The sequence below is a fragment of the Balearica regulorum genome, chromosome 8 (genome assembly GCF_011004875.1).
Source record: "Balearica regulorum gibbericeps isolate bBalReg1 chromosome 8, bBalReg1.pri, whole genome shotgun sequence".
Lineage (NCBI taxonomy): Eukaryota > Metazoa > Chordata > Aves > Gruiformes > Gruidae > Balearica > Balearica regulorum.
In genome coordinates, this window is record NC_046191.1 from 14,195,431 (window position 1) to 14,219,163 (window position 23,733).

General features: G+C 40.9%; 1 protein-coding gene across 4 annotated transcripts in view; it reads right to left on the reverse strand.

The window, feature by feature from the left end:
• Positions 1–23,733, reverse strand: part of ADGRL4 (adhesion G protein-coupled receptor L4) — a 161,549-nt gene that overhangs the window by 58,456 nt on the left and 79,360 nt on the right. For 2 of the 4 annotated variants that reach the window (XM_075759764.1, XM_075759766.1), the window contains exon 2: positions 14,702–14,851. In XM_075759764.1, the coding sequence (XP_075615879.1) occupies positions 14,702–14,851 (150 nt within the window). Of the gene's footprint in view, positions 1–14,701; positions 14,852–16,287; positions 17,197–23,733 lie in introns of those variants that run through there. The other 2 variants (XM_010309564.2, XM_075759765.1) reach the window with 2 other exon arrangements.

A 23,733-nucleotide genomic window follows, 5' to 3' on the forward strand; every position in this document is an offset into this window, starting at 1 on the left:
TAATAATCTTTCAGGATTTTCACTCTCTGTGAGCAACTCAACCCCCCCTCCCCCTCCAAATTGAATCTGCTTAGAGGTGTAAAAGCAAAAATAAATTCTCTAGCTATTTGCAGCAGCTGCCTAATAGATCCCACATTACAGAATGAAAAAAGACGACTTTTTTCCAAGCACTATGCTTGCTGTGCTATCGAAAAACCTGTGAAAATGTTCCATTGCCCTAATCTTTTAGTGAAACTATGTGCAGAGTGCTTAACTACAGCACATTTTTATTTACTTCTTATCCATTTATAGAGCACATTTGTATGACGAATTGGATACGGATCTAAATCTTGTGAATTAAGGTTTTGGAACTTTTAAATAGATTAAAGGAATTCAGAGAGTTTCAATGCCCTTTAAATGTACACAGACAGTATGGTGTGTGTATTTATAAAGAATCTTTCCCCAGTCCTTTATAGCCCACGGAGTAGAAAAATCTAAATAGACTGTAGGTCTAACCAGATTTTTCAGTTCAAATAAAATTTTGCCTCTTAGGATAACATTATATTAGTCAAAATGAAGCCAAGCAAAATAGACAGGAACATCCCACATAAAAATACTTCTGAATACTTGCAGCAAACAAAATATTCCATGAGACCTATGACTGCTGAGACCTGGCTTCCTACCATTTTATGTCTTGAGTTTGCTTGACTTTGGTGGCTAAGGAAATGCAAGCTCAAGGTCAAATTATTTTCATGGCTCAGTCTGAAGTAAAATTACCCTTCCATGTGGATTCTTCAGTATATTTGAGTTTACAGTATAACTTTACAGAGCAGGTTATTTATGCAAAACTTTCAACTTTTTAAAAAACTTTTTTTTTAATTTAGTGGAAGACAACTGAGTTCAAAAGGTACAGAGGATGATCACACTTCAATGTCACTCCCACAGAAAACTTTAACACTTCAGCTAAAATAAAGCCACTCATTAAAGATTTCGTTATTCCCATTTCCTTCCTGGCTGGTAAAGACTGAGATGGAAAACTGGAGAAAAATCATCCTGAAAGAGTGTAAGTAATGCACATGGAAGTGCCTTCAGGTTGCTTCAAGTTATGATAGAGAACGACTTCAGCAAAAAGGGAAACCCATGTCTGGCTCCAAGTACAAATCCTGAAAGCCTGAGGATCTGATTTCAGATACAGCATGGCACAGAGCGGAGTCCGTCAGTGACTGCGGTAAGAGATGAAATGAATCAGCCTTTTGAAATATCTGTCACTGCCAGTGGCCACCATTTTTTTCATATAAGTATCCCCAAAGAGACTACGAAGGGAGCAAGGTTAAAAATTTCCAGGACGAGTTTAGTTGTAGTAGTATCCAAGTAAATATAAATTTTGGTTTTGTACAATGCTATTACTTGCATGACATAAAGCAGTAGTGTGTGGATGCTTTATTTTTTAAGGGAATGTTATATCTCATAAAGTTCTTGGGACTGGCAAGGGAAAAATCCCTGGGCCTGAATCTCATTTGATGAAAACTGGTGTAGTTACTTTGAATTTAGAGAATGCCTTTCAAAGATGATAAAAAGTCATTCAATGGGTTCTACTACATTATAATTTTCTCTTTTGTCTCAAGAATTGAACACATCTTTTCTGTGGAATGTTCAGGGAGACTTTTCCTTCCACCAAAATTTGTACAGAAGTTTAACCCAAATTTGCCTAGAAAAGTTATGTTGAGCTGGTTTCTGGCAGCAATCTGGCAGCATCTTTATATCTGCACAGCATTGTGATTATCTCACAAATTTATAATACTTTAATTCTGAACCATACTATTTTCCATAGAGGCAATATCCTCAGCGCTAGTCTGAATGCTCTGAATGTTAAGTGTCTGGCTCTGGCTGGATTCTCTACATTTTCTGTCCGTGAACACGTAGCACATGGCCCTTGATTACTACTTTTAAATTGATCTGTGTCTGCTATGAAAATATATTGCTTCATAAAAGTCTTTCAGAGTATCAGCTTCCAAATTAATGATTTTTCTCTCAAGCTCTGACTTTGAGAGCTTACAGTACAGAATCATGCAGTCCAGCTACTTGAATCAAATTGAAATCCATCCATCTGCAATTCAGATCCAAATTCTTTCAGTGCTGTTGGCTCATCTCTAGGTAAAGAGCAGCTGTTGTCCTGTTAAAGTGACTGTAAATAATTCTAACTTCAAGCTTCAAGAGTGAAATTCACCCTGCTTCACTGGGGACCACTTAATCCCCAGGATGTTCCTGGGTTTGCTCTTCAGCTGGTGGGAGCTGCATAACTCTGCTGTAATCGATAGAGCTGTGCTGCTTTACACCAGGTGGAGATCGGCACCGGCAGAGTCAGTGCACGGAAGTGCGGGGCTGCATGTTAGGATGCAGGGTGCCCTTGCTGGGTACAGAGGGATGTGGGGTCATTACGCTGAGCCAGAAGCCCTGAGCGACTTGTAATGCTAATTGCACAGGGCGCTTGCACTCATACACTCCAGGTGAGGAGGTGAAAAAGGCTGGGGATTCTTTCTCGTGCTGTGACCATCTCTCATTTTTCATCCCTGTTACTGTGCTTTTTGGGGGGTTACATGCGTTCTGTAACAAACACAAACAGTACCACACCAGAGAAGGACTTGTTTACAGCAGAGATTCAATAAAGTGTCTAAAGGAAGAATTTTCCAATGAAAAGAGATGGGCCCTAACCAAGAAGGAAGGTACTTGTTGTTAAAGCAACTATATCAGAATAGCAGATGAATCATGATGCGATAGCACTATTTGAAAGGATGTTTTGAATGGAGCTGTCAGCCAGTATTTTAATAGCAAGTCTTCAATTTCTGCTTTATGGGGTTTTTTAACCACCAAGAAGAAAACATAAGTAACAAGGAGGGATTTAGGAATTGTTTAGTGTTTGGCTGTTCAAAGAAAGAAAAAGAGCCCTCCACATGCATTGCAGCTAATGAAAATTGCCATTATGGGTTTTTTCCCTCCATTTGCGGATGTTAAACACTGTAATAATGCAAAGTCCTTATGATTTTCTAAGTCTTCTCAATAAGGAGGATATTATCTACTTATTTAATTACTGAATCTCCGACGGCAAGGAGCTGCTACCACCAGCAGCTCCAGCTCATTCACATAGTTCCCCTCCCTAATTAAAGGGTCTTTGCAGTTAAAAATAAAGCAACAAATCAATCAAAAGCCCAAACTGCCAACAGATGATAGGAAAAAAAAAAAGCACTTCAGGGACAGATTTTCAATTGCTCAGCACCCACAACTGGGATTATTGTTTTGAAACAACTCAATCCTCCTTTAGGCACCTAGGATAGAGCTAGACAGTTCAAAAGTGCTCAACATATATTTCTTTGGAAAATTCACCCCTGACTGTGGCTTTGTGTCCTACAGCCATTGTGGCTTGCAAGAGTCAATTGCAAGTCACCTCCCTGTCAGGAAAGCCATCAGCATCACCCTGTCTGCAGGAAACTGTAATAAAAGACATTACTGGACTCCTCCGTGCTCTTGCCATTGCTTACTGCAAGAAGAACAGAGGCAGCAGGTATAACAAGAGACTATTTTTACCACGCTGCCAGTGAAAGCAGCCATAGCCCTGCACTTGGATTTCTGTTGCCGCACTCAAAACCAGGTGTCCATATTGCAGCGCAGACCCTGTGCTAGTCTGAATATCAAGCTCACACTTGAACGCTGCTCTCTGCACGGCATTCCTTGAGGGTCATGTGCCATTGTCAGGTTAAAAGTTTCCTGAATGTTCATCAGTCTAAGGCCAAAACTTGAATAATAATTCAAGAGCACTTTGCAGCTAATAAAAGCTGCACTAGCTTTCTCGGAGAGCGGAGAATACAGCCCACAGGCCTTTTAGCACATCCCTCCCCCCCGACAAGAAGCATTTGGTGGTATTAGCATACTATCTGTTTATTCAAGAGGATGTACAAAAAGTTCAGTTAACAGTTCTTTTCTTTGCAGCCCACAGCTGTGTAAATATTATCCCAGCCTCTCCTTTGACATCAGGCTAAGCCTCAGACCTCATGTGCAAAATGATACAAATGGAGCTCAACACTTCTGTAGCCCACCACCATGTCCCGACACACCTAGGACTGAACATCTAGGTTCTCCTGTGAGGGCACTGATGCTGTATGTTGCACTCCTGAAGCAACCTCATTTTCTAAAGACAGCTCTACTAAGAAGTTCCTAGATTTTAACCACAGTGCTGAGTATGATGAAAGCTTTGTGGAATCAAAGTACCAAGATTTGCATGACAACCCTAAAAAAGCAGCTAAATCGCAGCTCTGCATCGTTTACAACTGCTACCCCGCATCATTTCTATTTTGATAGGCCCAGATGAAAAGCTGTGTTAAGTTTTAGAAACTTCTCCTCATCTCTGCTTTCAAGTCAATACACTTTTGAAGGCTATTTGCCTTTCCCATTTTCTCTGTGGTAGTTAAGGAGATGAAATTCTTTCTGTATGCACCAGATATCCCTTACACAATGGGACAGAAATATTGATATTTTTATATTGCACAGTGGGTCATATTTATGAATTGATGCATGCTTCATCATAGCTCTAAATAATGAAACATTTCGGATAGGTACAAAGGGCCCGAACCTGTCTGCCCGAGTACCTCCAGCTTCCACTGATCTCCCTTCTGAACTTCTCACAGGCTGATTTTGAAAAGGTAGAGCTTCCTCAGGATCAATGTTACCCACCAAAATGATTAATTCAAGACAAAAAGAAAGGCAAAGCCTCCACTGTAATATGATTTTCCACCTGCTCCTTTCCCATCACCACAGAGAACTAATGCAAGGCTCAGAGCTCCTATTTAGGCCTGCAGAGCTTAGCTGAACTTCTCTTTCAGCTCCTGCCAACATCCTGAAGAGTTTCTCTGGCGGTTTTTTAGGGCCTCTGATGTTGCAGAGATCAGTGATAAAGACCTTCATGTGATGCCGAGGTCACTGCTGCAATAAGTCCCTGCCCCGTGACGCTCCTGACGCAAGCTGTGAGCCAGGGCTGCGCTGCCCTCGGCCCGTTTGAACAGTGAGGATCCCCAAAACCCTTTACAACATTAGGAGGGCAGTGAGGATCACTGACTTTATCCCAGCCTGGGACTGAACGTGAGAAGACGGGGCAGGGGTCGTGGGAACGGACCTGCAGCCCCTCTGCGTGGATGGGGCAGGAGAGAAGCAGCGGTCTGCTGGTGCGGGATGAATTCACCTTTTCTCTTAGTCTTCCTTTGGTAAATTTCCGGGAATGAAAACTGAAATACCTCAGCTTAATTTCACATTCTTCAAAACTGAAATTCAGACACTTTGCCACAAATAAATATTAAATATATAAACATGCAAGTCACCATCTATGCTTATGTTCTCCCTTACTGTAACTTATGTAGATTGCCGCCTATGTGCATAGCTTTCATTACAAATAAAACATAAAAGCCAATGCATATCCTGAAGAGCTATTTTTCTTTATTGCAACACCATTACATGAAGCCTACTAACATAAACAAAGATTGGACTCGGCTGTTTTTGAACAAATAACCATTTATTGTCAAGGCTTTTCAGGAGCTTTCATTTTCCTTTTTTAAAAACATGATCCTGTGCCAACCTAACAAATGTGTAACATTAAGTAATAAGCAAAATAATGGGACACCCTGCCACACTAGTTTATAGACAACTTTAGACTGTCACAGTTGTACAAGTCTAAGCTAAGACAGAAACCTAGCTAAATAAAGCAGACATATTAAATCAAACCCACACCAGCGGAGTCCCTTGGGGCTTCCATTTCTAAAGGCTGCAGCTGGCCCCTGAAGCGGGAGGATGCACGGGAATAACAGTCCAAGGGCAGAGCAGCCACGTGCTGCTCTCTCCTCCCGGCCGCTGGAGCCGCACGCAGGAGAGCACGACCGAGAGCCTCTTCGCGGTGTCCCCTCCCGGCACGGTGGCAGCGAGCGCAGGACAGAGCTGTCTCAGCCCTACGCGCGCGGCCACGCTTGCGGCCGGCAGATCGATGGAGAATCCCCCGCAGCTCTGCCGTGCCGACCGCCTGCTCGCTCCGTCCGCTGCACGGCAGCAGGTGAAGCTCCGGCCCCTGGTGCTCGGTGAACGTTAATTCCACCAGAAGTCTCCGTTTTGAAGTTATCGTGAATCTCTTAAACTTAGCCCGAAGTAATCACACAATAACCTATCCATTAGACAATGACCAGAGATTATTCAGCTTCCTTGTACCACAGCGAAACTGCAGCTTCCTTCCTGCCAGTGATTGTGGCTGTGATTAACTGCGCAGTTCAAGGTGAAAGAAGAATGCGGTTCCAGGCATGTATGGCTTCCTTTAACCTCAGCAAAACACAGTGCCAGATATTTCAATTAGTGTGTACCAAGGTCACAAAATCAATTTCTTATCGCCGAAAAACACACATACTGTAAATTTCATTTTCAAGCCATAATCTCTAAATTAAATCTGTGTACCTAAAAAATATACAGTACAAAATTGCAGTCCTTCAGCCCCCTCCTGCTCCTGCTGCCGAGCAGCATTTTCACAAACATCACCTGGCTTTGTGCTCGGTGTTTAGAGCACAATGTTTGGTTAGATTCTAATCTTCTTGGAAAACGTCATTATCTCTTTCTTTGGCAAATAGAGGCCCAAAGTGTCAATTACCTTCTTAAACTCTTTCACACACACAGGGCTGAGCGGGGTTTGATATTCTGTCTGCCAACAGCTCAGTTGGCAATTTTTCACAGTCATACACAGAAAAATTGTGCACCAGCATATCATCCTAGATAAATTACACATTTCAAATGAGGTTACAGACAACTCCACCACTCCTGGCCAGTTTATTCTGGAAGAGGAAAACAAACAAACAAACAAAAAGCAAAAATAATCCTAAAGAGAACGCTTTTCTACCAGTGAACTCTATGAGTTACTGAACAGAGACAAAAGTAAAATGAGTATGACGGATTGGTGGGATATTAGATGCAAATCAATGTAGCTGTGCAGAAATGACATCTTTGTCTCTTATGTGTGTGATTCCTTATGATACTTCCCTTGTTACGTGGGTAGCACTAACTTGACAGCCCCAAAGGCAGCTGCAGACTCTGATAGCTGTAGCTGGCTCTACCGTGTGCAAACCTGGATAGAGAAGATGTCTCAAGGAAGTGGAATTGATGGAAGCAATTTCTTTCCAATAAATCCCAGTCTTTCCTTAACAAAAGCTAATTTCAACTATACAGCCACAGAATGAGTAAAACTGATAAATTTGAGATGCCTTTACATTTTTGTCATAGAAAAGGTTGGGTTTTATTCACATACCTACTTATACATAGGTGCCTGTGTACACAGTTGTGTACATTCAGTATACATGTATGAGTATACGTGTGCTGGAAATGTCTTCCATCCTTTTACTTCAAACCACCACGTGAGAAGAATGAATTGTTACTGCTGGACCTTTTGGGACCCCTTCAGATGCGAGAGATACAGGAAGTGAATCATATCTCTAGTAAACACAAAGTAAGCAGACTCTCAGATAGTAAGTTTAAAGCTCCTTAAATGAATTTTCCCACATCCTCTAAACATGTAACGTATTGATTGATTCTTAGTACCATAAAGCAGGATGAAAAGAGTATTTTCTCAAGAAAGGAAATTAGCATTATTTGGCAAGGGTTAAAACACATTTTGAATTAAACAAATAAGAAACCACCCACGTGCAGCTGATCAGCTTGAAAGTTTGGGTACATTTTTGAGAGAGACAAATAACTCTTTTCTACCACATCATCTACACACATTTTTAAAACTTTTTTAGATGCAAACAGGACTAATTTAAAAGAGAGACTGGATACGATTAAAGATGTAACAAGAGGAAGTTTTGTTTCTTCCTGCCCTTTCAAAAAATGCATTACTGTATTTTAGTCATGCTCAAAGTACTGTTTCAAGAAAATGTAAACAAAAACCATGGAAAAAAAGATAGCACTGAGCTGCCTCCCCCCCCCCCCCCCCCCCCCAAATTTGTGAATGTAATGAATCTGTCGTAGGCTTGGTCCAAGGCTTATTAAAGCCAGGATCAATCTTACAAATGATTATAGTGGGCTGTACCTGTGGCCCAGATGAACTGTTTTCTGGCAGTAGGAAGGAGAGCTAACCCTCTGAAGATTTCTCTCTATCCAATTCAAGTGAGAAACTAAGAGGGATTTTTTCATATGAGTGAGAAAACTGGATTTGGCACTTTGAATGCATAAAATGCTTGGAGTCAAAATTTTATGGACTCAGCCATTTACAGAGGTAAGACAATTGCAGTAAGACAGCCTCCGCTGTGTCTTATTCAGCAGGACTGTATTGTTACTTCAAACATCCTGCACTGCTTTCCGTCTGACTAAGGTTCTCGTGCATCGCCAGGCACTGTTGTAACACACTCTCCCCTTTCAAATTCCCAATCTACTCTTAAAAGCGTCAACTAAAATATGCTTTCAATAGTAGCTAGTTACAATAAGCAATTTCAGTTACAAAAAGTAAAGTCAACTCTAGAAAACCTATTTTGACTAACAACGTTAGCCAAGGGTATGGCTGTTTTCAGGAACACAAACATAGCTCTGTCCTTTGCGACTGGAAGGCAACCATGCAACAGCTGGTTAGTCTGCAGCAGTCTACATGCCTCGTAGCCATCAAACCCTTCCCAAATTCACAGAAAAGTGTAACATCTTGCACATGAAAAGGCAAAAACCATCCATAAAGCCGTAGGTCCTCGAATGGCCAGGAACCTGCTATGTTAACCTGTACATTAACACACGCTTTCCCAGGCAAGTGTCATGCACCAGAATATCAAATCTTCCCAGCTAATTTGTCCAGGCTTTTCAATTCCACGATCTGCTTACAGGTTTAATCTGGATTGTGGGATCAAGATACCTCAGCCGGGTAATATTGCACAGCTCAGCGGTCAATCTCTGCACTTCAAGAGAAGGTGAAAAACATTCAGCTACGTTATGACTGATGAAGACATGGAAGGGAAGAAAACTTTCTGTCCCCTGAAGAGGAACCCCAAAGGCATGGGCTTAATTAAATATAATACCTACATCTGGTGCTTCCTAACACTTGTTAGGATCATCAAAAAGCCAGACACCTACACCTGGAGGAGGAATTCTGAACCGGAAGATGACTTCTGCCCTCTCACACAGCCCATGCCCTGGTTTTTTACCACGCTCCACCCTGAAAACATGTAAAAGATCCAGCAGCATCTGGAGCCAAAGCAGCAGAGATTGGAGACACAGGAGGAAGGCAGGGATGGGGGAAGGGAAGGAAAAAGGGTAAGGAAGAGTGAGAGAGGAGCCCAGAGGCTATGAGGAGCATGTCAAAAGAGCTGGGAATCGGTGGTCTACTTTGGCCTCCTGTCTAGCACATCCCAAGTTTTCCAAGCTGTCACCCACTGTGTTGAGCCCTGTTATTTGTGTTTGGCTAAGGCATATCTTTCTCCTGCTGTGCAATGCTAGAGCAGCTGCAATTTGCCTTTTTATAGCTTGTGGTAACTGATAGCAGTGAAATGAATTTAGGAAGTGTGTGGATTGGATCTTCCGTATCAGTGATTTCAGACTATTTGGTAAACACAGAAGTGACATCCAGTGATGTATGCCTGCTGGTAACAAAATAAAATAAAATTCTCCTCTGGTGAACCAACATTTGGATTAGATTGTTTTCTATTGAAGGTCACTTCTGGATAGAGTGAAATTATTATAGACAGTGGTTTTACAGGGTCATGTTAATTTGAAAGGTAAAAATTCCCTCAAAACTATACATTGATCGGGTGCTGCAGAATGGCAATGGTGACACCAGTGAATCAAAACAAATTCAGTGACTAGAATAAAAGTTGGTGGTGGGACACAGCGACATCACCTTAGAGCAAGGAGCTGACGCCTCACAGGAAAGCTCCTTTTTACAGCTGGCAAAAGCCAGAGAGTTGGTCGTATGACCCTCAGTAAAACAAGTTCGTGTTCAGGTATCGAGTAGGTTTTCAGTTTGATTCAGCTGGTTTTACACAAATTGCCCTGTGTTCTAACAGGGATTCTGTATTTTGATATAAAATACCACTTTGCCCTGATGTATTTTTTGCCTCTGGAAAATGATAAATCCTCCTGCACTGCACTTCAGAAACAGAGTCAGTGCCTTGCTTCAGTACAAAGTTTCCCTGATAGCCCAAGTCCCTGCTCACTATTTCTGGAAGTGCTGTAACTATTTTACAAGGAAGACTGATTAATTTTGCAGTATAATTTGCAAGTGACATTTACAAGGGAATATTGTGCGGGGATATCTGGGAGGGATATTGTGTTCAGACTTTTCCTGCTTGCCTGCCTACCCTCCTGGAACAAACAGCACTGCTTCATTTTCCTTCCGTATTTTGCAAAGTTAAAGTAAACACTGTGATCACACTGTTTACTTTAATTTCCTGCAGTGTGCCAGCAAAGCAGCAAATTGGCAGTCAGCAATCAAGAAGCAGCCAGTATTGAAACAGCAGAGCTGCTTAGGAAAGCATCAATGATGCCAACTCATTTTTCCCTCTGTTTTAAAAATAAAATATTGGCTTCTATGAAGTTTTACTTCCACTCCAATCTTCTCTAAAGGATCTGAAAATTTGTTTGTTTCCTTTAATTTTCTTTTGGAAGAAAGTTGGGATTCTGAGCAACACCTAATTTATATGGCCAAGTCTTTTTATATAAAGAAATGGATTTAGAGAAGTGGCAAATATATGCTGTTTGTTGGTAAAAAAATCCATGGCATTTTGGCACAAGAGGAAGTTAACTTGTCTATAAATCAGTCTTATCTGGATATATTTTTATTTTTATGCCAAGAGCTCTAGCTGTGCTACTTCAATTAGGTGTATGATAATGTGAAGCTAAAGCCTCGTGCCTTACCTTCAGAATACACATCTGCCCAAGAACAGAGTCCTAAAAGGCAAATAGTTATATTTTCAGGGGCCGTTCTCTCTCATCTTATACTACATAATGCAAGGAATATAAATACAAAAGAAGAAGTAAGAAGAATGGGAGAGTATTTTGTTCCTCAGAGGTGTAAAGCTTGACAAGGTGACTCATTTATGGCTTTCTGGAAGATACTGTACAGAAGGAATTTATTGCTATGTAACTTATAATTCTGATATATAAAAGAGGCCAGATCCTACAATCAGCTATTCTCCTGACTATGTGCATTCCTGCACATATTCTTACTGAAGACAATGAGATTATGAAGAGGATTAGCTTTTTGTTAGACTGGCCAAAGTATGCTTTCGGAAAGTCCAAAACATGACCTAATTTAAAGTACTTGAAATCTTGTGGGAAAGATTGTAAGAGGATAATTATTTTAAAAGCCATGACTTTGACACCAGGAAATTAAATTCATATCTATATGTCTTTATCTATACACAGCAAATCCAATAATCTTGAGCTCTCTGCAGTCACTTAGCCAGCTGGCAAAGGGAGCAAAGTAAAAACTAACAAACCCCATTCCTAAGGTATGCTGACATCAGTGATTCATGATTCATCAATAATGGTGCTAGGAAATAAATGTAACAGGGCATTATTGCCTTTTGCAGCACAGTAAACTCAAGGGAAAATGTCTAAGTGTATTGCATTGGAAAGACAGAACTAGCATAGAAATAACTTTTACAAGTATTTAAGAGGTGTTACAAGCAAGTGAAAGTAGAGAAACAAATGTAAACCCTTTAAATACAGTGAGAATGTAGCTATAAATAAAAAGGGACAGTTTTCCAGCTATACAAGCTTAAGAGGACTAACCTGCAAACTAGCATTTTTTGTTCAACATTTTTACAAGGAGAAAGAATTTGAATTGCTTGTTCCAGAATAAACCCTCAAAACAACCAGTGTTTTGGATTAATTGTCTACCAAGATAAACACAGTGAAGTAGAAGTTGGTTCTACGCTATGCAAAGTTATTAATGGTGTTGACAGTAATTATGACTCTCACAACCTATCTAAATAACTAAAAGAGCAAATATGTAAACACAACGTACCATATATACTCTTTAGAAAATGCCTGTATTACCACATAATCGATGATCTCCCTTGAAGGTCACTGGACCGTCATTGTAAAAGCCTAAGATTATTAACTGCAGACAAATGGGTAGCTATCTCTAGAACAGCAGATACACCTGCCGCTTTTGCCACAGAGAACAGCAAGATCTAATACCTCATTAAACAACTGAGGCTTTGCTTTACGTTTTTGTAGCTTTAAACTTTTTATGATAGGGTTTAGCCCATATTTCTAATCCTTTTCAGAGCCTACCCAATTAAAATTCAGGTTACTTGTTTATGCTATTAGAGGACTGCTGCACAATATTAATAATGCACCGTGTTACATACTGCCCTAGAGAAACGTCGTCTCCCTTTCAGGGACAACAGCCACATAGTTCTGATACAAGCTTTGCTGCTTAGCTGGAGGGTAAGTGACTTTGGTATTTTGGTTGAGGTATTTTACCAGAGAAAACGATGGTCCCCTGACATGAGGCTTCCTTCAAACCACTGCCACTTAACTGCAAAGCACCACAAATACATCTAGTAGCCAGTTTGCCTGGACTGACATTGGAAATTTTATTTTAAAGACTGAGTTTCCAAACGTGTAGTATAATTCTTAAAAAACAATTAATTGATTCACAAGAATTGTGAATGAAAATTTCACTGTACTGAATTTTCTTTACATGAACAATAAATGTTTTTTATGAATTTTGAATGTAGGTTTCCCTAAGAAAATACAGGAGCAAAAGAAAGTAAGAAAAAGATGCTGCATGAGAAAAAAGAACATGGAAAGTAAGACAAATCCATGCTCCCACAAATGGATTTAATAACGCCATGATGGCTATGTAACGGATGGATTGAAGAATGTCAATAATGTCAGTGAAGAACAACAGGTATCTTTACTGTAAATTTAATTGATGATTCATAATCACAACTTTCTAGAAAAGTACAGACAATGCAGTGGATACCAGATCATGGCAGATAAGTAAATGCTGGTTTGATTTGTTTCAGCTAGTATTGCTAAAAATTGACTTGGTTTTCTTCCTGCTCTGCATTATTCACAAGCGTAGGCCCTTGACTCTGCAAACATGATGTGCACTTAACTTTCAAATCAACTAGCTTATTCATGGTAGTAAAATTGAATTAGTGCAAATACAATAGTAATGCGGTGAAGGACATTTCTTCTTGTTTTCATTTGACCAGCTCGATAGACAAATAATGATTGACCTACATTTATGGCAAGGTCAGCATTAAATTCAAGAGATACGTTTAGTGACTACATGACGTGTGATGCAAAGAAGACACTGAAAGAACAGTGTTTGTTCAGCCTTAATAAGAGAAGGCAAAGGGGAAATCATATTGCTGTCTACAAATACCTAATGGAGGGTCATGGGGGTTTATAGAGGAGATGAAGCTAAACTATTATTAGAAATGTACAGCAGTAAGTGCACGAGAGGCAAAAGTTACAAGTTATATCAAGAGAAACTGCAACGAGACAGCAGAAAAAAGTTTTCAAAATTATGGTAGTCAATCACTGGAACAGGGGCCCAGGGAGGTATGCAGTCTTCATCCTTGGAGACACTAAAAACTTGGCTGGACAAGGCTCTGATCCACCTTTGCTAAGTTGGGCCTGCTCTGAGTGGGGAGCTGGACCAGATGACGTCCAGAAGTCTCTTCCAAACTAAATTATTCTATGGTTTCATGATTCCTTATTATTTATTATTTTCACCAGCTATATTTCCTCTATAAGCATTCCCATCTTACAAAATGGTAGGCAGCTTTCTTAGGAAAAAGGTCTTTGCATTCCAAATTTTCCTAAAACAAGCACACTTCCAAGTATACCATGACAAATGAGCCATAAAAATCCAAACTAAAGGCGGGCTACTTAGCTCATACCAAACTAAAGTGCCTCTGTTACTGCTAAATTTCCCAAGATGCATGAAACACAAAAACTGACCAAATGGATGGTTAATATTCATAACTACTTCTCAGGACACTGAAAAGTGACAACTTTCATGTGAATTTCAGCCTGCCTGCAGCTGGGTATAGCTACATCTAATAGTGGAAATAAGTACCTGAGCTATTTATACTGGAGGACAACTCAAAAATGAAGGCAGGGAAAATATCCTTTTCTTTGGATGGAAGATAAAGGCATCCAGAGGCAAACTCCTCTGTAGGATTTCTGGCATATTTCCCTTGCAAGCAGCTGCAGTGGAAAAATTAACACTGGCTTCACATTCAGGCACGTCTCTGTGACACACACATCTCCTCAGTCTTCTAGAGTAGCCCAGGAGCTGTATTATTTGATCACGATCAGCCGCTGGGAAAAGCGGTCTCTCGCGATGTGTGTGTGGATGAGATGTGAGGGCTGTAAAGTAGCAGTCATGCCAACCCCAAGCTTCAGAAGTCCTGAGTCACAAGGGAAATTGCTGAAGCTAAATTGGAGAAGATACATCAGCGTCTCTCATGGAAAAGGAAAGGACTAAAAGTCAAGCTGGAAAACAGGTCATACCCAGCTGAGATGCATGGTACGCTATATTAAAGTACTAGGTTTGGGGTAAGTTGTAGAATTTCTCAGAAACAGCTAAATTTTCTGGCTTTGTTGTGACATAAAATTTAATCCTTGAGCTAATGGGCTCTTGAGTAAGTTTTTCAAGCAAGCATGCACATAACAGAAATGCATATAGGTAAAATCTTCTTACCGTTACAGAACGTTATGCCATTTCCTGTATATCCTTGGGAGCAATAGCAGCCTGTGGTCCCACCCTGAACTTCACACCTTGCATCTTTGTGGCATGTCACATTGCAGCTTGCAGACGAACAGCCATAGTCCAGCAGACTGGAAATCAGAACTAGAACAAAGGAAAATCAGACTAGTTTCTTATCTAAAAACTTTATTCCCACCTCAAAAATCATATCTGGGCAAAAGACATCCATAAAATTGGTGTATTCTAGTAAACTTAACATCACCACAGACTCGGCTGTCTCACAGGATGGGGCGAGGGCCACTAACTACAGGGACTTCTTTAGTAAAGCTACCCAGAGGCTAGAAACAGCAGACACTGTAGATTATGAACTGGTATAGGTGCTCAACCAGTATAAAATTGGTAAACAATGTAGAAGTTACTCAGTGATCTGGGAAAAATATTTGAAAGGCTTTCAAAGTTCTCCAGTACTTTCCAGTAAGGCAATGATATTACATTCTGAATTATGTATTGAATTATGTTTATTTTTATAAGCACTTCCATACTTGTGTAGATAACACATATGCATGGTCTGAGAGATTAGGTTGGCATGTCACTGTATTTACTGCATTATGGCACTAGAGTTTAAAAGCTTCTCCAAATTATTTAAAGTTAATGTCATAAATACCATTTCCATGTTAGGAAAGCACTGTCTTCTTTTTTCCATCCACTGAATGATTCCTGTATGGTATAACTACTTTCCATTGTATGACTACATATGGTTTTCAGCGCAAAGAAGAAAGGAATCTCTCCCTTTGAGGAAACTAACAGCTCACTGAGTAATTATACAGACCCTGTAACAGGTTAGAAATGAGGCAGTTAACTCAGAGGGAAGGTAAGTTTTTTACTTTGTACTTTATAAATTGTTAGCAGGATACAACGAAAGTTGCAGAACACAAAGCCCCTTTTGGATGCTATCTTCGCCTGCCGTTTTGCTTTTCCTTACCTAAATATTATTTTGGATATTTGCTAGCCTAGCGTTACAATCATAGGTTTCATTGCTTCAGGAAATCTCACTGAGGCATTGTTTTCTTTGACAAACTAAAATTTCATGAAAAAATCAAAAGACTAAAAATTACACACATTTTTTAACAATATAATCCAAATCAATTTAGGTATCACCAAGTTTCATCTTCTCCCTCTGTTTTTGAGAGAGGAGACCATCTTCCAGAGATTAAAACAGAAACCTGTGGGATTCTGTTGTCATTTTACTGTTCATAGCATGTGAAATCTAAAAACCTCTCAAGCAGATGGAGAGAGGGAGAAAAAGCCCCCACCTAATCCACAGAAACCCACAATGTTTCTGTTTTTTACAGAACAAAACCCACAGTGAGATAAAGACTGGCGTTTGTGGGATTTGGTTTTGAGATGATCCTAACCATGCAATTACCAAATCCGGTAGCAGCATTGATCAAAGCTATGGGGACAGTCAGTCCCATGTACCCAGCAGCTTTCCACCATCTCCAACACACTCATTTCTCCTCGCCAGACCCCACTCCCTTCCCACCTGCCACTCGGTCCCCGGGGGAGCAGATTTCACCTACCTAGGAATGGAAGCAGTTTCATTGGTGATGCTGTTGCTGTTGGGCGCCTGGTGCAGAGCCCCTCTGTCACAGAAAAAACCTCCCTGCCTTAAAATGTATGACCATGTGCAAAATGCGCACACATGCCTATCAGGAAAGCGACGTCCTGGTGCAGGCACAGCCCTGATGCTGCCCTTTGTCCCAAGCTTCACGTTTCCAAAAGCTCCTGAGACTCACAGGCAGGACAGGAAAGGTCAGGAGGGGCTGACCTGGTCACCTGGTCTTCTGGCAAGTAGGGAGTAAATGAGAAGGAAATAAATGAGAAACTAAAAGAGAAGCGGGAGGCTGGGTCTTGCAGGGGATACCAGAGAAGATCCAGGGGTGAGTGGGTTAGACGAACACGGGTTAAAGGAGCTGCCGGGGAGAGTGCCTGGGGCAGGGGAAGGATGGAGATCCAAGTGGCGAGCCGCAGCCTGCTGGCAGGAGTAAAGGAGCAGCAGAAGGATGGTGAAGCAGATGAAGGAGGGTGAGGAAGAGGTGGAGGAGATTAGTAACTAGCTCAGGGTTTACAAGCTCGGAGGTAACGGTCTACATGCTTCCTTCCACCTTTTCCTGGTGAGCTGAGTATACGTGAGTCCCAAGACACATTCTTTTGGAGACAATCTTGGCTGACTGCAGTTGTTCTTCCTACTGCTTTCTTAGGTTTTGAAATAGATCCTTACTGCAGCCAAGCAATGTTGCTTTAAGGGTAACGGCCTGTGAGGAGGTACAGGAAATCCACTGAACTCTGCTTTGTGAGGAAAACAAAGACATATAGGCAGGGAGGAAAGAGGCAGGAAGGCAATTGTATGGCCAGAAATCTCAGGAGATGAAGAAGCCGAAGGAGCCGAAGTTTCTGTGGGTTTGTGGGACTGAAACAGGGTGTTGTGTAATAGGACATATTCAATATAGCCAATTTGGTAAAGACTTTCGCTTGTCTTCGTGTTAAACATGCGAGCAGTTCTATCGTCATCATAGCATCCTAATCAAAGAGACTTCAGCATGTACTTATATTATGCATGAATATGGCAATATTTTCTCTAATCTCGTTATGGATGATGTGCATACCGTCATTTCCCAGCTTCCTGGAGATGATGACTCACTTATTGAAGCATTGTAAAACTGAAGCATTGATGTATGCCTGTCTTTATAGATGGAAACAGAGGGACATGCACAAACAGCCATGCTGCTGGAAGAACGGAGAGTATCTCTAAACTAAATAAAACAGGTATGAGGCTGTGGAACATAATTTTGACAAAATATCTCATGTCTGAAGTTTTGAAGTTGGGACTTTGGTAGGGAACTCATGGGAAGGCATCAGCCCACTCTTAGGAATTACCTGTGAATGCAGATGTGGCAAAATTTTTTCTAAACTTGTTAGGAACTATTTGCTCACCAGCATTTTCCAGCTTCATGATTGCTGCTGGCTGGAGCTCAGTGGGTTAAACTCTACTCAGGCCAGGGAGGTGTGAAGCATGTAGAAATAGCACGTAGGTGTCTGGTTGGCACAAAGTACTTCTGCAGCACCTTGGCAAACAGAGAGGAAGCTCCAGTAACCGGATGTTAATTTTCGATGAACCGCAGAATAATGAACAAAGGGTCCAGGTGTAGGAAGACTGTTTTTCTCCTGTTTGATTTCATGAGGGGGAGGAGGACTTAAAGGGGAAGAGAGGAAGGGACTAGGACTTAGTTTGTTTTGTTAAGTTTTCCCGTAATCTAATGCACAGAGATGCAGAGGAACAGAGAGTCAGATGAACTGAGGGGAGCTTTGATCTGCATGTCCTGTCCTTTGTGCTGACATGCGCTGTATTGTATGTGAGCTTGGCTTCTCTGTGCTAACTTACAGATCCTGCTGCTGAATTTCAGCTGACTATTAAGGGCTTGGTTTGGAGAGCCTATAGGGCAGAAATTATATCTTATTGCCCTGAGTCTTTTTACTCCCCAAAATCAAGAGATGTTTAATAGTAAGTGAGTGGAGAGAGCAAGAAGTCAGAATGTGAAATTCTGGTCTTAAGAGCTGGAAACGTCAGAGATGTACGTTTCAATTTCTTCTAGACGTCAGCTTTCTGCAAGGGGTGTTTGGACAGACTGGTTGGAAAACAATTTAATGAATCATAGTGCTAGTAAATTTATAGTAAAAGCTTTAATTCCTTTTCTGATTCAAGGCCTAAGGACACAGGAGAAATTATGGGTGACTCAGAAAAATCTCACTATAACAAGACAAATGCCTCCTTTCCTTTTTGCTAGAAAAGCATAGGATGGCTTGCTTTTCAGTAGTTAATGGTTTAAACCTATCAAGGGGACTATGCCAGTCAGATCAGGATACTTTCCATCTGGAATTGTATAGCTGAACTACTCCACTCACAAGTATAGTGGACAACATCAAAGGCGGTGCATAGGTCTAACTGGCAAATGGTTTGCATTGTGACCCGCAGTGGGTGAGGAGGGAGCACATAAAGAAGAAAGATGTGGAAGAACAGAGCAAGGACAGAAGAAGGAAGGTTAGGTCAAGAGGAACTCTGGGTGATAAAAGGAGCTTCGATCAGATTTAGAAGGCAATAGGGAGACAGTGAAGAAGAGGGATTTAGGAATATCTTAATGAGATCTCAATACTGGGAGCAGTGGATTACTTTTGCATTAGACTACTTTAAAAACTGGCTAATGTGAGTGTCAGTTAGAGGCTGAAGACAGCAAGGTCGCAATAGGCATGGATGTGGAGAAGGATGGACTTGACAAAGATTTTATGGGGAGAATGAAGAGGAAAGGGGAGATTTCTGAGACATTTTGGAGATTAAACCAGGAGGATTTACTGATAATATCTATTGGCATATAGGGATAAGGAGTTAAACAAGTGGAGATGAGCAGGTGAACACATGAGAAAGCAGACACTTTCAAATTTGTGCTGTCAAAATTTTCAAAATATGCTGAGAAAAAAAAGTTGAGGTGTCATAAAACTAAAGTATTGATGGGTGCCTGTATAAGGCAAGGAGGAGGGACATGCACAAACATGCATATTCCTGGAGCACTGGAGAATATGCTTAAACTGAAAAAAAAGAGTACAAGAATGTGGAATGTCAGTACTGCAGAATCCATCCCTGCTTGTCTCGAAATAAAGAAGCATTAAAAATAAATGGTTTGTGGAAACACTCCAAAAGACAGCCTTTCCATTCTTACACATGGGAAGCAAAGCCCCAGTTCTGTACTTAAATGTATTGTTCATTTTATAAATGGGCTCATTTATCTTTGCAAGACTGAGTTAGGAGGGCATAAGTAAATGAATATACACAGGTTAACATGCTTGACTTCAAACCACACATTTTTGATTACTGATCACCGTGATTACAATGTCTTATGTGTGACTGTAGAATTCTCAAGTTGTGTTTTTTTTTTTTTGCTGGTGAACTGATAGGAAGACATCAGCTTGCTCTTAGAAATTACTGGATATTTTCCAAGCTTTGCATCATGAAGAAATGTATTTATTCACAGTGGTTTTAAAGGTAATTGGGATGCTGATTGTGCAGACAATGCTATGAAACTAACACCCTCAGCTGATGAGGGAGGGAAGTTAACACTTCCCAGAGCTCGGTCTTAGGTAGCTTTCAAAAGATAAATATACAGCAACTGCTTTCATTCCAGAAACTGCCTATAATACTGACAAAGGAGCAAAAACTGAACAGAGCTAGTATTAGGTGTTTTTCCTTTAAATGAACATAAGCATGATCTGCTCTATTCAAGATATGTATTCCTTTAGTGTGATCAAATTTGGACTGCAAGCTGGATATATACCAAAGAGTCTCACCACATTTGCGGTTTTAGATTACAGTGAGGAAAAACACGTGTAGTGTATCAGGATATATATTTCTTTCTCAAATTACAAGTTAAGTATGCTAGGAGACACTTAGCAAGAGCCAAAAGTTGTCATCTGATGGGCATCTTACAAATGTATCTGCCATAGGTTGTGAACCCCACTTTCAGACCACTATGGATCATCCTGAGAGGGAATGGTGAGAGTGTGTATCAGACTGACAGATCCTGAACGCTCCAGGTAGGGTTCATACATCTTTAGGCTACTTGCTGTTGAGTTCCACGTATATTCAGTACCCTCAGACTCTGATATCTAACCTATCAACAATGTACTCCAATATAATCCACGCTAATTGTGCAGAATAGTCACATGCATGTGCATACACTCACACATTTATCTCTATCACATAAGCATATATATGTATATATTACTGAATTGAGCTGATAAATATTTAATGCCGATAATAAAAAGATGATCATGATCCTTCCTTCCAGCCTTTGCTTTTTTTGACAAATGAGTGTTCACTTGAATCACCAAGTTTGCTGCCAAAAGCAAAATGGGATGTAAAACAGACTGAGGATGCACAAATGCCTCGGATAAAGATTTTTCTCTGACGCTCGCTTTTTTTTTTTTTTATAAATATCAAATTAATTTATTGGTTTCAAACCAAATCCTATCACTTCAAGAATTTAGATGGTCTTTATAATATTTCAGAAACATTTCATTTATCCTAGTCACTAGAGCAATTATAGTGGTTTTTTTCCTAGTCAATAAAATCTGGGTACAATTGAAAATGTACTTAAATGTCAGATCAAAATAATGAATTTCCATGGTTGGTTAAAATTATTTTCAAATAAAAAATCCAGGGAAAACATTTTTGGAACACAGACTAGTCTGTCATAGAGCAGCCTACCTCAGAGGACTCTAGCCCAAAAGTAGTGTTAGCATCTGTTTTATAACTGCCTCACCTCACCTTCCTGAGTGCCTCACGAATCCTTATCATTTTATGTGCAAACATCATATTCCATCTGAGCATACAGGGCTGAATATATCTCTTGGGATGGTGTAACTCTAGGCAATTCTGAAGCAATAAACACACAAACACACATAAACATATGCATGCACACATCCTACTAAATCTGCGTAGCTATGTCCATCTGAAAGACATTGCACATTTCAGTGTTCAGAGCTAGTTTCTTTCTGCTCTTTGCTTTACCTTGGATGAAGTCATGAAATGAGGGAATTTAAAGTGAATGCAATGTTTCTGAAAGCCAGATTAACTGCCTTGAAAGTGGGCTCTGTTTCTGCATCTGCTATAATACAGAAGAGATGTACAGACTGAGTATAAAGATCCTCACAGCTAAAAGGGATAAGGCATTTCAGTTTCCATGTCTGTTTATGTTCTCCTGGTCATGCTATGGTAGCACTAATGACAGTCACATCTCTGCAGGAGGAATAGAGTGAACCACATGAGTAATTACACCAATGAAATGCCAGGTTACCAGTTGCTTTTAATCCACACTCATTTGGTACCAGAGCATTAGATGTGAAGGGCTCTTACAGTGCAGCGCTAATGTGTTAACCACCAGGTAACCAGACGAGCTCCTAGAAGACCACAATTACCTCTTCTTTGTTTTACTTACACAGAAGAAGAGTTCTGACACTTCTCATTCGTCTATCACACAGTCTTAGACCTGAAGTAGTGGCAATCGCTGTCCTAACCTGTGCGGGTGTTTACCCTCACAACACTCTGGTCAATATTCCAGCAGGCCAATATCCTGGATTTTTTTCTCCTCAGGTAGCAGGCTGGAAAATGGTTAAATTTTGACCTAGGCTTGGTTCCTTATTGAATTAACTTCCATGCCGCTTGAGGAATGACTAGATCCTAAGCGATGATCTTGGGATTTTGTCCTACACTTCCCAGGAACCTCCAGTTGCCGTGGAGTTGTATCTTGTAGAGATGCAGGCTCAAAGGGACCAGAGGAGAAGGTGTGACCAGCTCCATGTGGCCACAGGGACAGAGGTGTCTGTGGTCAGATGAGGTATACACAATGCCGGAATAGAAGACACCCTTTTCCATCCGCTCACAGTTACAAATGTCCTGGTTAGCAGCTCCTAGAAGCACTAGCTCTCTGCTGCTTTTGTGCTCTGCCAGAACCCTCTTCCCCCTGCTCCCATTCCTTCTTCACCACCTCCCCCCAGCTGCATCCCTTCCTCCTTTCTCCCAGTGACTCCTCAGGAATTTGTGCATTTCCTATCTGAGAACTCTTGCAGAAGGAAAAATGCTTGAGGACTGTGGCGGGCAACAAAATAACACTCAGAAGAGAAAAATATTGGATGATCATTTAGGACTTAGAGTGGAAAGTTCATCCTATGAACTGCCAAGAGTGCAATAAGTCACGACAAAACACCTGCATTAAAAACAATTGCATCACCATTGACTTTTGGATTATCCCTTCCTAGGCAGAAAGTTCTCTGTGATGCATGGGCCAAGAACCAATTATTCTGTAATATTCTTCCTCTGTGATATCATGTGTTTCATTCAAGGTTTCAGGAACATGTTAGTTTACTGGGAAGTGGTAAAGTTTGGAGAAAAGTTGGCAGTATCCCACAGAGCGCAAATGAAGTACCTCCACTCAATGACAGCATGGACAATGCTTTGACAGAGAGAAGATCAGAAGGAATGGAGGAACAGGTCCTCAGGCGTCCCTACTATTATCCAATTGCTTTTCTAGCATCCCAGTCACTTGGCAAACCACTTTATTCATGTGGACTGACTCCAGGAAAAGGCTTCCTCTGGACCCCAGTGCTACACAGCAGAGAGTTCGTAGTGGCTACAGAAAAGTTCATGCTTTGTTGCTGCCTGGGACAGTGACGTAGACCCGTATTCTCACTCCTGTCTTCATGCTAAGGGCTCATGTTCCTGCGGTGTCACGGCACTGATGGTTGAGCTCTGGCAAGCCCCATTGAAGCCGTTTAAAATTAAAGCTTGTAATATGCTGGCTTGATCCTCTGCTAGAGACCACCACTACAATAATTTGTCTCAGTTGCTTCAAGCAAAAGCTTAGCATCTTAATTTAAACCTAATTACTTATTACTAAACCTTTCTGTTTGTTCTCTAATGCTAGCTGCAGGGTTGTGCCATGTCTTGAAAAAACTCAAAATATGCCCATCACAGAGTTTCATATTATTTTGTATGATGCTAATGCTCTTTTGACTCTGAAAGTAAACTGTTTGTTTAACTTGCATCCTTCAGGCCACTTTTCACATGTGTCTGCCCTCTCCTCTGGACTAGTTTATTTTGACTGTGTACTTTCAGAGTTGCCTATTAGCTTAAGTTGGTGAGATTCCACCCCCAACATGAGAAATTAATTACAAATAAATAAATCTAGTTATTCTTTCCCCAGCTTAGCCTCCTGCACAGAGGTCTAGAGGTCACTATTTCTATGTTACATTAGCCCTGCTTATGGCTGAAGTAGGACTGAAGAGATCCTTCTGATCTGGACTCATCCTTCACCAGGAGTGGACTGCAGCCTTTTTCCCTTCCTTGCTGCCACTGGACAGTATGTCTGTCCTAACCCAGAGAGGTTGGAGCTAATTCGTGCTCCATCAATACGTACAAG